We start from the raw sequence: 17,387 nt of genomic DNA, 5'->3' as shown, positions 1-17,387 counted from the left end.
CCATCTCCACCGGAATTTCACTGACAACTACCATACAATCTAAAGACAAACTGAACAAAATTTGGTCACGTATGAAAAAGATACGTATGTTTGAAAGTATCGTGATAATTGTCAACTCATCCGTTAATGGCGCTAAGGTCAATCATACAGCTTTTTATTAATACCACAGCGCCAGGTTCCATACTTACCCACTTGAAGGAAGGGCGCCGACAACGGAAAGCAGAAAATCAATTCTTTTTCGTTCTACACAAAAAACTTACATTCGCCGGCTTAATACATTATTTCAGTTACATTTTACTAGTTGCTTAAATTTACATATCATTTTATTTTTTAATTTCCGCTTGCTAATAATCCGTCCACTTCAATCTATTAGATTTTCATAGGTTTGTATAATGTGTTTCGTAGTTAATAAGTTAGTACTCCAATAACGTTCTGTCATAGTATCATCGATTAGTTTGTTTTTTTTTTCTACTTCACTTTTACAATAGATGCTTTCCAATTAAAATCACGAGCAGTCGTAAAAAACGAAGCTGATTAAACGGTAGAGTTGAAAATCCAAATAAAACACGATTGTTGAGTTTACCTTTTCCTTACTTTGATTTTTTTTTTGTTTGTTTTAAAGGTTGAAACCTCTGGGAATTGTTGATTGTTGGTAATTGGCGATTGTGATTGACAAAACATGGCATACGCAAATAGTGTTCGGGTAATTGGCAATTGGTGGTCTCGCGAGAATATTTAAAACAAAACATCAACAAGAAGATTCGAGGGCAGTTAGTTTTTAACAGACGCTGTTTTCCGTGACGATTGTTCTGATAATAGTTAGGTGAAAGCGGGATACCGGTTTGTGTCTCTACTAATTTTTGCGGCGAAGTAACGGGTTAATGTCTTTGGAATAGTCGTGTTCTAGTATGACATTCTATCCTTGTTGAAATAACGACGACTAGCTGCTAGTTTTAAGCTTCATATCATATAAAACCCGATTCGTGAAGGTTGACCTTTCGATATAAAAAAATTGAGTGTTTGTTTTCGTGGGAACGTTAGTTGGTTTCGTTTTGAGCTAGTTTCCTAATGCCAATATACGCGTCGAGATTTTCTTTTCAAATTTTTAGTTGTTTTGATTCATGTTTTGGTACATGCAAATGTGCTCTAGTCCCAATAATACTGCTCACGTTCATCTTCGGTAGAATGATTTTTTGCGCTAAATGCTTTTTCACTCTAATAGTAATGATTATCAGTTGACTGTTAGCCTTATTACATTTTTTTCACTTTTTCACTTAGCAGTGGTCTGTGTGTGACGCGGTTAGTTGAACTAAATTCCTTGGACTTGTATTTTCATTCACCTCCAATGAGCTTATTCAATTTTGCTGCCTAATTGAATTTCTGGTCGGCAACAATATCATGTTCACTTAATCTGTTTTATAAAAAAAAAGACTCTAACACGTCTAATAGCTTTTTGTTTTGTTGTTTCACATCCATGTAGAATTATTTTTGCTTTATTATTGGATGAGAAAATTGTGTTCAACAGTTTTGTACACGTTTTTCTGTTTTCGTGTAAAGAATTTGAGAATAAAATATTACGATACCATCATGTGTGACACCTGCTGCATTCGGTGGCTGTAGATTACTCACCCAAAAATTCAAAAGACATCGTATTAGAACTCTTTTATGACAAATTTCTGAAGATACCTTACGAATACCTACCACAGGTAAAAGCAGAGCAGAATTTGTTTTAAAATCTGTGTAAACTTGCAAATCGACATACGCTGGAAATCAGTGGTTCACTACTGTCATCTACTCTATTGTTCGCCACACAGTCATTCCAAATGTGTTGACCAAACCAATTTCAGCTAGAAGAAGACATACTGTTTGAAGTTCAACCGAAAACCGACATTGTGAACATAACTTGCAGCGAGTGTGTTCCAAACGAACTAGTGTTAGGAAAAATAAGACATATTTTATTCAATAGCGTCTGTCGTTGCGCTATCTGCAAAGGTTTGTTTAATGTGTGTCAACCTCTCATAGGATCATTTAAAATGGCAATTACATTACGAATCTAAGCATATACTATCTGTGCTAATATTCTATGGAATACCAGAAGCCTTTCGCCAGCTAATCTCCAGTTTAGCATTAATTAATTTTTCCATCTTTGAGCAAGCACTTCGCGTCCCATTTAGTTGTGTAGATGATAGCACTGAGAACTAGAGTACAAGTTTTAAATGTGTATAATGGAGTGCACCATCACTTTCCAGCTACAGTGCAGAAAACTGGGTATGTTCCATTGGCACTTCTGCTAGAAAGTGCAAAACCAGTGCACTCCACTACACCGGTGCACACTAATCTAAAATCCCATAAGAAATAAAACTGTCGTTTTGAAATATTATCAACAAGTAGCAACTTGCCACCAACCGGTGGTACGATCAGCCAACAAATGCTGCGGGTCTTGCATGCAGACTTGAATACAACGATGATTCACGATGAATTTCAACGTATTTTCATTTAAATGTTTACACAGATTTTTCATGGAAATTTAATCAAGCTCTGTTCTCTGTGGTGATAATGCAATTTACAAACAGATAACGCATTCACCCTTCTCCTGGTTCATGTACAGGATTTCTTTCGGAAACTTCCGTAGACCATCCTTTCCAACCTAGAATAATGGTCAGCAAAATTACGTACAGGGTCTCACACCAATTATTTTACAAATAGGTGTGCCATTTTTCGTGGTATTTACAATTGTTGATGCCTCGAACCGAAGACCCTTTAGGGCGGAGTGAGCACAAAAACAGTATTTAACTTCCCAGACCTGCTAAGTGGTTAATTGATGATCCTGAAAAATTCGACCATGATTCAATACTACCCAGAGGCTGGGGTGCGGCGACAGATTATTCATTTCCCGCCTCCTCCATCTTGTTATTGGCACCATTTGGAGTTATGGAAAAATTCTTCTCCAATAATACAATCATCCTAGGCGAAAAGTGCACCACCACTAATATTCTGTAGAAGTTTCGTTGGCATGCCCATATAACGATATCTGATGAGTAACTGAAACAATAAATCAAGCATGTAGTTGTATATGTATAGGTATTTCGTTATTTTTTTTTTCTTGTCTCCGAAATTCGACTTCCCTCGGAAGTGCTGCTATTAGTTCCAACATCCCGCCAGAAATCGAATTTTTCTATACAGTTTCGCAAAATCGTCAACAAATTTGTGCTTGTGTATGTGCGTGCATTAAATCTAGAATTGAGTGCTACTAGCGGAAAGTGGTTCAATGAGTATATGACTAAGTTGCGCTCTATTTTTGTTACGCTGAAAAACAGTTGTTTCTGCCATTTGTTTTGTTTGCTGTTGCCTTAGTTTTGTGCCAAACAGAGAAGATAAAAACGTTAGGTTGTTTCGTAGCTTCCACATGTTCGTTTGCCTAGTTTTTTGTTTCCTATAAAAACCGGCAATCTCCTCGGGTTCATTTTCTTGCGCTCTAAAAAGTAAGCTACATCTTCATTTACTATCACATCTCCCGTCAGTCCTACAGCTGACGGGTGACAATAAGCTTAGCCTTCCGGTTTCCTCTTACAAAAACACGTATGAGTTAATGCTGTTATCTTATATTAAATCTTATACATTGTAGCAATGTACATTTCTCTCTCTCCCGTAATTACTAAACTATATCAATGATAAAAAAATCACGTCGCTTCAATAATGCTACTAAACTCTAAAATAGAAGGAAGAGAATATTTTAACTAAGCAAGAAACAAATATTTACAGAAATAAGTTCGCTTAAGATTAACCTAAATTCTTGTTAAAATAAATAACAAATTATCGCTGCATGTGAGTGGCTGGCTAAAAAAATAACATGTATGTACGTTAAAATCTCTTATTCTTTCCCCATTCTTCTTAGTCTGCATTGCATAAACAGGGTGGCTTTTCACCGCTTTGTTCTCCCGTGGGAAAATCGAGAGAATTTTTTCTTATCTAATTGGGAGCTAAAATCGAAGGATTCGTGCCGTTCCATTTGTGCTATCGTCTGTAGTTTTTCTTTTGTTTTGTTTTTTTTTTGCTTTCAACAGCTATCGCACATTTTATAGGTAAGTTTGCGCGTATGGTCTCCTCCCGAAAGGTTCGCTATAGTTGAAATTTTTGTTAGTATCTTAACCGTTTGTGTTGTTTTCATCTTCATTCTTGTGCATCTGCTATTTTTTGTGTGTTTATGTTGTCGCTGCTGTAACCGTTGCCAGCGGCCACTGAGACGGCAATTGATGGCCTACTTTCCTCTCCACACTATCAGCTTTCGTTCTGGGCCTGACTAATTGTAACTGTGGTTTGACTAGACGATAGCAGCTTCTCGTTGAACGGGACCGGTTTCTCTCGGGCGGATTGTTTCTTCTGTAAGGAGATAAAAATGGAATTAGGACTGAAAATAGATGCAGTTCGATGGAAACGGTCGTCTCGTGTGATGGGTCAAAGATCCTCGTGGATTTCACAACACATTCGAAATGGTTGTTCAATACTTTTTGAGGTGATAGAAGGTATTTAATCAGCAGTTAACAGCAAGCTTCCGTCCTGATCGGTCGATTTGTACTCAGACGTGTCTAAAATCGAAGTTTGCTCGCGAACAATATCATACGTTTTTTGCTTTTATCATCGGTGTCCGAAGCACTGTGCGATTGTCGCAGCGGTGCTATTCCACGATGCGAGAAAATACATTCCGCGTGGACTACTCGCAATTTCCGAAGCATCCCTCCCACGATGTGATTCTGAAACTCGTCGGGAAGGAACTCGGTCTCACTCGAGAAAACGTGCTCCAAATCCAGCCAAGCAGAAGGCTGGAATGTACCTTTGTAAAGGTCAACAACCTATCCCTAGCAGAGAGGATCGTAGAGGAACACGACAGCAAACACGAGTTCGTTCTCGAAGGAAAAGTGTACAAGTTACGGATAACGATGGAGGATGGCGGTGTGGAGGTGCAAGTTTTTGATCTTCCCGAAGACATCACCAACGAACAAGTCTCTACCTTCCCCGCCGAATATGGTGAAGTGCTCAACGTTCGAGACCTCCTGTGGGATAATCGCTACGGTGCTTTTGAAGGCGTGAAGACCGGTGTTCGTGTCGCTCGGATGGTGGTGAAGAAGAACATCCCTTCTCTCGTCACTATTCAGGGAGAAGAAACTGCCGTTGCATACAAGGGACAGCGGCAAACATGTCTACACTGCCACGAATTCGCACACATCGGCATCCCTTGTGTGCAAAATAAAAAACTGCTCGTGCAGAAACTCTCAGCAGACCAATCGTATGCAAACGTGACGAAAATGTCCGTACAGCAGAAAAAACCGGTAAAGCCGAACAAGCCCATGCCGAAACCGGCCGATTTACCACAACCATCGGGGTCAAAGCCCTCGTCACAAGATTCGATGGCACTCGGTCAACATGCTCCAAAGCCCCGAGAAACCATCGAGACACGATCTGCAATGGCACAACAGAAAAACACCATGGCTCCCCCGCGGCACCAGGTTTCACTCCTCACTTCAGTGGGCATAAGCCCGACCGGGTACGTTGTCACACAGCGCAAAGTTGATGGTAACGAGACGGACTGCTCGCAAGCATCTCAAAACTCGGCATCTAGCCGACGCTCACGAAGACTACCGCCGGGCAAGAAAATGCGGCATGGCGAAGAAGACTTTACCTCCACCACCGAACAAGCACGCGTCCAGATTTCGGATGAGGAAATGTAAAAATGGTGGACTACGTCAGCTGTAATATAGGAACCATAAACATCAACACGATCACCAACACAACAAAACTTAACGCTCTCCGCACATTCGTTCGCTCGACGGATCTCGACATCGTGTTTCTTCAAGAGGTTGAAAACGAACAACTCACTATTCCCGGCTACAACGTCGTCTGCAACGTTGACCATGCTAGGAGAGGAACAGCAATTGCTCTAAAAGAACACATTAAATTCTCGCACATAGAGAAGAGCCTGGATGGGAGACTGCTCGCCCTCCGTGTAAACAATATAACACTGTGCAATATATATGCCCCGTCGGGTACGGCCCAACGTGCCGAGCGTGAGCGATTTTTTAATACAACAATCGCCTACTACCTTCGTCACCGCACCGAACACACCATCTTAGCGGGGGATTTTAACTGCGTACTGCGGTTATGTGATGCGACGGGAAACAACTCTAGCCCTGCTCTACAAGCCACCGTTCAACAATTGCACCTTCACGATGTCTGGCAGCATCTCCGATCACGCGAGATCGAATATACGTATATTACGCACAACGCTTCCTCCCGGCTCGATCGTATGTATGTGAGCGCAGGCCTCCGAAATCAGCTGAGATCGACAGCGGTCCATGTCTGCTGTTTTTCGGACCATAAAGCCGTCACTGTGAGAATTTGTCTTCCTCTCTCGGACAGACCGCATGGTCGTGGCTTCTGGTCACTCCGTCCCCATCTTCTAACCGCTGAGAACATCAACGAGTTTCAAATACAGTGGCAATACTGGACTCGTCAGCGCCGAAACTTCCCTTCGTGGATGGAGTGGTGGTTGTCGTGTGCCAAGCCAAAAATAAAATCTTTTTTCCGATGGAAATCAAAAATTGCTTTCGATGATTTCTATCGTGAACAACAGCGGCTTTACGGCTTACTACGCCAGGCATACGACAACTACCAAAACAACCGTTCGATGCTCACCACCATTAATCGACTGAAGGCTGAAATGCTCACACACCAGCGTAACTTCTCTGAGATGTTTATACGAATCAACGAAACACATGTGGCGGGAGAACCTCTCTCGACGTACCAGCTAGGGGAACGAGTGAGACGGAAAACAACTATCGAGCACCTACGGACCGAGAGAGACGAAGTCATCGATGATTCGGCTACCATCCAGGATCATATGGTTCAATATTTCACCGACCTGTACGCACGTGGCGAAGTGGAAGAAGAAGAAGAAGAAGATGGTCCCTTCCAATGCAACAGAGTGATCCCTGAGCACGACCCCGCAAATGAAGCCACTATGAACGAAATTACGACGACTGAAATTCTGACCGCAATCCGCACCAGCGCATCTAGAAAATCACCTGGTCCCGACGGTTTGCCAAAAGAATTATATCTACGAACATTCGACGTCATTCACCGCGAACTGAACCTTATTTTAAATGAGGCAATCAGATCAAATTTACCCTCACAGTTCCTCGATGGTGTGATCGTGTTGGTCAAGAAACGTGGTGCAGGGGAAACCGCGCGTGCGTACAGGCCAATAAGTTTAATCAACTATGATTACAAAATCCTCTCTCGGATCCTTAAGCAGCGCCTCGAAAATGTACTGCAATCGCATGATGTACTAACCGACTCACAAAAGTGCTCCAATTCCGACAAAAACATCTTTCAGGCCACCCTTGCACTGAAAGATAAAATTGCTCAGCTAAAAGCAAACAAGCGAAGAGGCAAACTGGTGTCGTTCGATCTCGACCACGCGTTTGATAGGGTGGACCATCAGTTTCTCTTTCGTACCATGCGTGCGCTTGGATTTAATACTGCGCTGGTTGAGTTGCTTTCCCATATAGCAGCAGTTTCTTCGTCACGGTTGCTAATAAATGGACACCTTTCTGCACCCTTCCCCATTCAGCGATCGGTAAGGCAGGGAGATCCTATTGCGATGCACCTGTTCATAATTCAGCTGCACCCGTTATTGAAGAGTTTGGAACAGGTGTGTGGAGCAGACGTAATCGTTGCATATGCGGACGACATCAGTGCAATTGCTAGCAGCGCAGACCAGCTGAATGAAATGCGGGTTTTATTCAGGCGGTTCGAACGCGTAGCTGGTGCCCGTCTGAATGAAACAAAAACCACAGCTATTGATGTGGGTCTAACGACAAATCCTATAACGGTGCCATGGCTTCAGACGGACAACAGCATTAAAATCCTAGGAGTAATTTTTGCCAACTCGATCCGATTAATGATCTCATTAAACTGGGACAGTCTTGTCACGAATTTCACACGGCAGATATGGATGCACTCGCTGCGCACTCTGGCTTTACATCAAAAAGTGACGCTGTTGAACACATTTATTTCGTCTAAAATGTGGTACATGGCAGCAAATCTACATCCGACGGCAGCGCACGTGGCAAAGTTAACTGCTACTATGCGCTCCTATCTTTTCCGTGGTTCATGCGCAACGGTTCCGATGCAGCAACTGGCACGCAGTAAAGACGATGGTGGTCTAACTTTGCAACTACCAGCGATGAAATGTAAAGCGCTGCTCATCAATCGCCACTTACAGGAGATCGAATCCATTCCCTACTACTCTTCCTTCCTCAGCCAAGAAAATCCCCCCCGACCAAGCTCTCTTCCCTGTTTGAAAGTTATCCTAGAAAATATTGCAACATTCCCTTTTCAAATCCGCACACACCCTTCCGCCGATCTCATCCACCGCTTCTATATTGAACGCACAGACCGAGCTAGAGTTGAAGCTGCCAATCCCGCAGCAAATTGGACACGGATATGGAGAAATATATCATCTCCAAAGCTGCTACCTAAACAGCGCAGTGCCCTGTATATGTGGGCAAATAAAAAGGTCCCGCACCGGCAACTTTTACACACCATGAGACGAACGGACGGAGAAAATTGTACACACTGTGGTGAACAAATCGAAACTTTACAGCACAAATTCTTTGAATGTCGTAGAGTGGGGAATGCGTACACTCTGTTTCAACAACAACTATTGGCAGTGACTGGAGGACGGCGGCTGCTGGTAAATGAATTATTGATGCCTTCACTAGAGCGATTCGAGGTGACAACGAGAACAAAGGTTCTGAAACTATTATGTTGCTATATCACGTTCATTCAAAATAGTCAAGATGATAGGGTAGATGTGGATATTTTAGCCTTTAATATCCAAGAGACATTAGTTGTAAATTAATATAAACTAATTTTAAACATTGATAAAACGACAAATAAACGTATTTTACAAAAAAAAAAAAAAAAAATCAGAACCAGCCGTAGTAACAGTAGATACGTCATATGATTTTTTTAACGGTATTCGGAAACTTTAATTTGGCTGTTAACATATCGATACAGATACATGATACATAACACAAACTGTCAAAAATTGGATGCATAACAGGTAAAAACTACGCTAAACTTTTTTTTCTAGAACCTGCATGTTGTTCTGTCATAAAAACTTTCGAGCGCATCAGCGGCTTCTGGATAGGGACCAGCTTTTTTTTTCTTTCAGCGTTTCCAGCAGCTTCTTCCGAACGATTCCAGTCGTCAAAATTGCTACAAGAACAAATGTCGGAAGCTCCTCCAACCTCCACATATCCATCGACTCTTCGGCCAGTGGTGATATCTGCGTTGTCGTTATTTGTTTTTTTTTTTAAAAAGGTTTGAACCACAAGGGTTATTGGCCTTTGGGACCGTCCATAAATGACGTAGCATTTTTCGAGCGATTTTTAACACCCCCCTCCCCCATCGTAGCATTTCGTCACAAACTTCTAAGTACCCCCCTGGTAATTACGTAGCTTGACGGTAACTCTCTCCCCCCCCCCCCCTTGTCACCGTAAAATTTAAAAAAATAAAAAAATGATGTTAGTTTTTCCCCTTTAAAAAAGCTACGTAGCATGCACATGAACCTCTACCCCCCTGTCACCACACATCATCACAAAATACAAAACTCCCCCCTCCCCCATACAATGCTACGTCATTTATGGATGATCACTTTTGGGAATAAAATACATTTCAGATTGAAACAATTCAAAGAGAAAAAAATTTAAATTTATTGCAGTCGTTTATCCTCGGCGCACTGCTCTTGCTACTGTGCGTGATCTTTTTCGGGGGTGAATTCGCTTCGCTTGGTTGGACCGGCGTCGGCTGGGTGCTATCAGTCTTCTGCCATAGCAGCGGAATGAGAGGGTTCCATCGGGCGGGCCTCAAAACCCGTACCGTAAAATGTATGCCCCAAGCCAAGGCGTGACGTGCCGAGGGATGAATGGAGGGGGGGGGGGGTCATCAAGACTACAAACCCCAGCCCTACATTGAACTAGGACTGATATCCGAAGTGATGACAAATATCAAGCCACGCACGGAGCCTGTGGGGCACCAGGGCGAACCCCACAGTATTTTTGCCCTTACCCTGTCAATCAGGGCTCTGACAGGGTTAACTTTCTTACCATAGCTATTCTTGGGAAGAAAACGGAAATACTAAGAACACTGTACACATGAGTTTGGGGGAGATTGAGGCAATGGAGGTGAAAGAGGAGAAGGATTGCGCGGAAAACAAACTTGGAAAGCTACTGAATAGTGGCTCGTTGGAGGATGTTGTGTCCTGCACTACGTCCATCCTCAACTCACCAGCTAGAGACGAAGATCGGACAGGGGCCAAGGGCGACATAGACCAGTCCGGCGGAGCAACCGGTGGGTCGAAGGGCTCCGAGAATAAAACAAGAGGAACAGGAAGAACTCGTCGCTTAAGCGGAGTGGCAAAGAAACGCTATAGGTGGCTGCTGAGAAACGGCCACAACCCGCTGAAGTGCTAGAGTTAGCAACAAACCCCATAGGCACCATCCAAGCGACAGCGTTCGACAGACACGGAATCGCCGAACAATAGTGAGTACAGGAAGGAAGCCCAACCGAAAAAGATCAAATGGCAGGATCCCAGACAGACACTAAAACCTTCAACGAAATGGCCTAGTCGTACTCGATTTCCGTCGGTTGGGTACCTAGCGAATACCCTCAGCCATAAACAGTTGAATGCTACCCAATGCGCTCTGATCGATAGTATCATGGAGCAGAGCTCAAACAATACAAACCCGAGTTTAGGAAATGCAAACCAGTGTTATCTTAAAATCGTCTGCAGACAAAGATACAGCTAAGTGGCTGAGGATGCCACAGCTGCAATCAAGCCCTGGAAGGGCGCTTCATTAGAAGCCCTTACAGTGTCGCAGATTCAAAACAAGTGCTTTACATCGAGTATTTCCCAGAAAGGATCGACAGGTCCGATGGGAACATCCTTCGCTGGTATAGAATCAGAACGCAGTTTTCTGCACAGAACGCTGGGGGGTCATAAAGAGAAGCACGGTCTTCAAAACGGTATAGCTTCTGTTGGCGGTAGATGTGGCTTCAGTGAAACTGATAACCTCCCAATACAACCAGCTGAACTACGCATTCAGAAAGGCTAGAATGCGCCAGTTGAGGCGTTCTACGGACTTCCCTGAATGTGGAAGTTCTAGGCAAGCATGAACTGAAAAAGCTTGCTAACATCCCTGCACTCCTGAAATGGGCTTCGAGATTGTTGGATATGGAGATGACATTGTCCTGATTGTGAGGGAAAACAAGAATCGGTACTAAGCTATTGAATTCAATTAACGTTGAATTTCATCATGACTTGGCGTTTCAAAGAGGGACTCAACATGAACCCCTGCAAAAACGGCCATTGTGCCGTTTTCCAGTAGGAGAAACTGAAGTAGGTTCCCCCAACTCTCAATGGAACTACAATTAGCTACGCAGAAGAAGCGGAACACCTAGGTGTTATTCTAGACAAAAAAACTGAATTGCAACTCGCACCTGGCATACGCCGTTAATAAAGCAAGTACAGCACTGTGGGCGTACAGTGAACTCTTCGGGAAAACTTGGGGCTCAAATCGAGGTTGGCTTACAGGTCCTACATGACCTTCGCCAGATCACGATCAACCTATTCCTCCATTGTGTGGTGGCCCAAAGTTAAGCAAAAGGCCGCCTAAACTAAACTAATCAAAGCTCATAGGCTAGCCGACCTCTCTATCACAGACGCTATGAAATAAACACCCACTACACCTATGGTGGTCATACTTCATCTGCCTTCATTGCACAAACATGTTATGGGGGATGCGAGCTTTGGCTCTCTGAGAGTGCTAAAGGGTAAACCACTATTTGATGGGGATTTAAATGGTCACCTGAGTATAATAAAGGAACTCAAACTAAATCCTGTCACGACAACATAAATAAGAGACTAAACTGAACTTCGATATCTCATATGAAGTCTACATAGTGTATCGTCAGATATGGGATGTAGGGGGTCTCATACTGCCTTAAGGTACAATATTTTTCTATACAGATGGTTCTAAAATGGGTGAGCTGACTTGCACGGGAGACTACGGACCAAGAAATAAAGAAACTCTGTCAAAGGGAAAGAGACCTACAGTTTTCCAGGCAGAGGTATTTGCAATATACACCCACTCGGACTGTAGGAAACGAAACTACAGGCATGCAAAAAATCGCAATCTTCTCGGACAGCTATGCAGCACTGTTGGCAATAAGGTCGTCGAAATGTAAGTCCAAACGATACAAATTTATAACATGTAGAGCAAATAGGGTCAGCCACAAAAAAATAACCTGAGCAGTGGCCAAAGTGGTAAAGTTTCTCCGGCTACATCCGGCTACAAACAGCAACCGTCCCCATCGAGATAACTTGCGAGTAAAAACAAATATAGTGTACCTTTCTCCGGAACGGGAAGCATCCCGGCTTCTCAACCACCGGCGGTGCATTGATGAGCAAATCTGGCGTAGGGCATTCGTCCTGACCGAACACGTTCAGCTCCCGGAAGCACTCGGTTTCGATCATCTCGTTCTGCCACGGTATGGACACCGAGCCCGTGTTGAACTTCGAGTAGAAATTTTCATCCGTAGCGTCCAGATTCACTCCCTTCACCGTGGAAAATTGCTCGATATCGAGCACGTCTTTGGCATAAACCGCGTGGGGCTGCAATAGAATTTAGCAAAATTTTACCGCTAATCTTAGGAGCGAATCAATTCAGTGTACTAACGTCAGGAACGAACGGTGGCTCCACCAGTCCCGCTTCCAGCCGTTTCCAGTTAATACTGTTGAAGAATGAGTGCAGCTTAATTTCGCGAGCTCCTTGTCGGCCGCTCCGGCAGCCCAATCGATTTTTGACCGCCTTCATTAGTAACTGTTGGCACAGAGATTTGGCATCGTCGCTGAATTTGTGCGAGTATTTTTCGGCATCCTCCTTAACTCGTCGATCCACTTCCTCTCGTTTAACCTTTTCCTTGCGGGCGCGGAACGGCGCCTGTCCTTCGATCATCTCATACAGCAGACACCCGAAACTGAACCAATCCGGCGAGAAAGCATACTTCTCGTTATCGATTACCTCGGGAGCCATATAACCTGAAAGTGGTAAAACGCTTGAGATAGTTCGCATCGGAAAATCTGAATTGTCTAAACCGACCGACGGTGCCGACCCTCCCCCTGACCATTTCGCCCTCGGGGATTTCCACTGCCAAGCCTAGATCCGATATCCGCACATGTCCATGATCGTCCAGCAATATGTTTTCCGGTTTACAGTCCCGATACACGATACCCATCCGATGAAGATGCTCCAACCCGCAGACCACTTCAGCGGCATAGAATCGTGCTCGGTTGAGTTCGAAGCCGGGATCGCCACCCATGTTGTAGATGTGAAATTTGAGATCACCACCTGGAATTAGGAACGGAAACAATTATCACATAACAGGTTGTTTAATTATTGTTGAGCCACTTACCATTCATAATCGTCAGTACGATACAGAGCGCATCCTTGGTTTCGTAAGCGTACGCTAGGTTAACCACGAAACGGGAATTGATTTTCTGCAGGATCTGTTTCTCAATCAGCACCATAGACTCGCCTTTTCGCTTTTTTATACGCTTCTTCTCGAGCTTTTTACAGGCGTACATTTTGCCAGTGGCACGAACCTATGCACAAAAGAGGATGAAAATACTGTGTTAGTTTACAAATGATCAAGCGTTTCCATCGGGTGAAAAAATTGGACAATGGCAGTTTATTCAACCCGTCTGCCGAGTTGGGCAATCACAACATTCCAGACGTGTACCATCCATGATGCATGCATGTCACTATCCTACACCTGAGTGCAGGTCTTTGTCCTGCACCGGTGGAGGCTTAATTTTAGATAAAGTGTACCTCCCTCCATCAGTCAGAAATGAAACATTGAACATTCGGTTCGGCCAACATCAGTCCGGTCGGTACAAGGGTTGAGGTTATCGAAAAAGCATTTTGCGACATTCATTCCGGTAGCCACTTCACCAGAGGCGAGGGCGATGCGATGATGCAAACCGGTAGCGGCACCAAATGGCACATTTGATTACTTTGTACGCACAGATGGGCTGCACTTCCAGACTAGCTCAATTCAGAGTGAAAGGAGAGTGGAGCGAAATGCGTTTTTGATGCAGTAAAACCAGCAGTACCTAACCATCAGCCGCCGGTGGGTGGTGGATGATCAAAACACTAGAAGTATTTGCATGAATATTGCGTCGACTATTTCCGTTGAATGCATTGACCGACCGAGCGCGGTATTTCGTTGATGTTTGGGAAAATTCAAGTGTATAGTTGCATCGTTTACACAGTTTAAGGGAATTGCAAACTGACGGATCACTTTACAACCGATTTTCAATATGATTGCTGAAATAACTAAAGCTTGTAGAATCGAATACAGTTTCCTAGAGGGATGCAGATTAGAATAAGCATGTTTCAAAACTAGGAATACACCGCATTGCAATAATAATTAGGGTAAGGTGGGGCAAATCCGACCGTTGGGTAAACCCGATCCCCTCTGTTATCGAAAATCGGAAGCACTACGCGAACTAATATCAATGTTGTCGAGTAGAGCATCGAAAATAATCATAATGGTGGTATGACAGCATTTTATTAGTCTACATTGATATGCTCCAACGACAATAAGTGTGTTTTTACAATTTTTAATTTGATTTTTGTGCTTCATTGACTATAGGATATTTCTGATTGTTAAAGTGATAGCATAAAAAATGTAAGTGGATTTTAATTCTTTGATTAAAGTCCTACAAAGTGCATAGATGAATTTAGTACAATTTTATTCATATTTTTTTTAATTGCATCGTAATGAAAAATGACGCGGTAGGGCAAATCCGACCTCTAAATAGTGGAGTAAATCAGACCGCTTTTTTGCTAACAAAATGATTATTTATCAAATTGACATATATTTTTATTGTTATTATTTATTATTTTTTTGCATGATGGTTCATAGTTACAAACGAAAGACACAAAAATGTGCTGAATATAGTATTCGTCGAGCAATTGCTCCAATGCAAATGGGAATATCTTTACGTGCTACTGCTCATGATTTTGACATTTCAAGATTGACATTGAATTTCATTTTCTTCATATTACAATTCAATAACATAACATTCATTGATTTATCATTGAAAAACCATAAAATTTGGGTAATGTCTGTACTAAATCAATCAAAAACATAGGCGGTCGGGTTTACCCCACCATTTTTGAAAACAGCAAAAATGAACGTTTTCGTAAATCTCTCGAATCTTAAAGTTTTCCCAGGATGCGAATAAAATACTATATATAGAAAGTTGCCCAGAATTTAACCTTTAATTTCGTATATAAAACGACTTGATCCGATGTAAAATGAGCATTTTACAGCCAAAACTATTTACTAGGTCGGATTTGCCCCACCTTACGCTATACCAGGGTTGTTAATGCGATACATTTTTCACGATAATTTATCGACGTTACTCGTTAACGATAATGTATCGTCATCGGAAACTCCGTTAACGATAATGTATCGTCGCCTTCATCGTCATCGTCGATAATTGTATCGTCGCTTTCATCGTCATCGTCGGTTCATCGGTTATCGCGATACATTTTGCGTTACTTTCCCGTTTATTGGGGTTGAAGTTGATGCGGTTAACTTTCAATTGTTTAGAATTAAATAACTATTGAAGGACATGTTGTTGGCAGTTGAAAATCAATAGTTTTGGACATTTTCTATGCACAGCGGGGTCTGACGATGCGTCAAAATGAAATTATTTCAACTTTTCGGGAAAATGTATTATGTTGAAAGGAAAGCTGTTGGCAATTGAAAATCAATAATTTTGGACATTTCAATACGCAGAAGGGTCTGATGATGAGTCGAAATTGAATTTTTTCAACTTTTCGAGTAAGTTGGTGCACAGAAGAGTCCCAGGTGCACAGTGTTTCCAAGCGGCAAAAAGGTGATCAAAATTGTTTTGACCATGAAGAAAACAAATTTTGAGCTATTGTGCGATTAGTAATTTTTAGCCGCAAAAACATATATTGAAAAAACTACTAAACCACTATTATTAGGCCATTCACAAATTACACTACACATTTAAGTCGTGTGGTGATTAACACTATGTAACAAGATGCTTCATGCTTCCTTCTTTTACCCTTAAATATGTAGTGTAATTTATGTACGGCCTCATAATAGTTTTATTCGTTTTTTGAATACAGTGACGACCCGTTTTTATCAGCCCCTTGGCGAATTATAGGCTGATAAAACGATGGCATTGACGAAATCGGCACATATTTTTGCTGGTTCAGAAGAGACGAAGTCGAAACGCAAACACCTGGACTAACATTTTTTTTTCTTTCTTTTTAATAAACCGGAGCGGTTAAAATATTCTTCTTTAGTTCCTCGACAAAGCCTCATAATCCGTTCTGATCATTTAGTAAAAAATTTCCTTAAGGAGGTCTTACAGTACAGTATTATTATTTTTGTATATTTTGCATCTCTAAGATAAGAAAAATATGCTAAAGAAGGAATTTACTCGAATTTGACTTGAACGTAAGCTAGAGCCCACCAAACGATTTTGATAGTGTTTGTTTTACAGATTCGTATTGGTATTCGTCTGCGGAAATTTGCGGCTTCCATACCAAAATATTGCTTTTTGGGCACTAAAACATTCGATAACTTCTAAGAGATACAAATAAACTTACATTATAAAAATTCTGTATTTTCTTATGCTGAACAACATCTTGGAACATTTTGAAATTCTACAAAATTACCAGGAAAAGTATTTTGAAAAAAGCAATTTTCAGGGGTATATCAAAAAAATCTCCACAAATGTAAATTAAAATCGACAGATAGACACATAGTCTCTTCAGCGAAGTTAATACTTCAGATATTGTCAACAACTTTGCCAAAGAAAGTTTTTATTTTCATGAACATAGGCAAAAACTTTCTTCTCAGCTTTAGAGGAATTAATCACCCAACTAATACTTTTTAAATGAAAAAAATATAAATAAACTTTGCTGAAGACACTATAACTAAAAATGTTTTTCGTGGTTCAAAGAATTTCTTTCACCTTTTGTGAATTGAAAATGTTCAAAACTATCGATTGCCCTTGAATATAAAAAGTTCGTGAAAAGTTGAAAAAAAATCTATTTTGATGCACCGACGGTACATTGAAAATGCCCAAAACTATTGATTTTCACTTACCAATAACTTCAATATAACAAATTTTCCGCAATAGTTGAAAAAATCCATTTTGACACATCGTCGAACCCCCTGTCTATTGAAAATGTCCAAAACTATTGATTGTCAAC

The 17,387-nt window shown here is 41.9% G+C and overlaps 1 protein-coding gene across 6 annotated transcripts in view; it reads right to left on the bottom strand.

Moving 5' to 3' along the window:
* Positions 1-274: 274 nt before the first annotated feature.
* Positions 275-17,387, bottom strand: part of LOC131677373 (G protein-coupled receptor kinase 2) — a 208,763-nt gene continuing 191,650 nt past the window's right edge. For all 6 annotated transcript variants that reach the window (XM_058957150.1, XM_058957151.1, XM_058957152.1 and 3 more), the window contains exons 9-13: positions 13,537-13,726; positions 13,224-13,472; positions 12,801-13,162; positions 12,473-12,736; positions 275-4,380 (exon numbers count right to left, since the gene is read on the bottom strand). In XM_058957150.1, the coding sequence (XP_058813133.1) occupies positions 4,279-4,380; positions 12,473-12,736; positions 12,801-13,162; positions 13,224-13,472; positions 13,537-13,726 (1,167 nt within the window). In that variant the 3' untranslated portion in view covers positions 275-4,278. The remainder of the gene's footprint in view (positions 4,381-12,472; positions 12,737-12,800; positions 13,163-13,223; positions 13,473-13,536; positions 13,727-17,387) is intronic.

This window comes from Topomyia yanbarensis, chromosome 1 (genome assembly GCF_030247195.1).
Source record: "Topomyia yanbarensis strain Yona2022 chromosome 1, ASM3024719v1, whole genome shotgun sequence".
NCBI lineage: Eukaryota > Metazoa > Arthropoda > Insecta > Diptera > Culicidae > Topomyia > Topomyia yanbarensis.
Note: the sequence above shows the minus strand (reverse complement) of the source record. Positions and strands in the feature narration are given on the sequence as shown.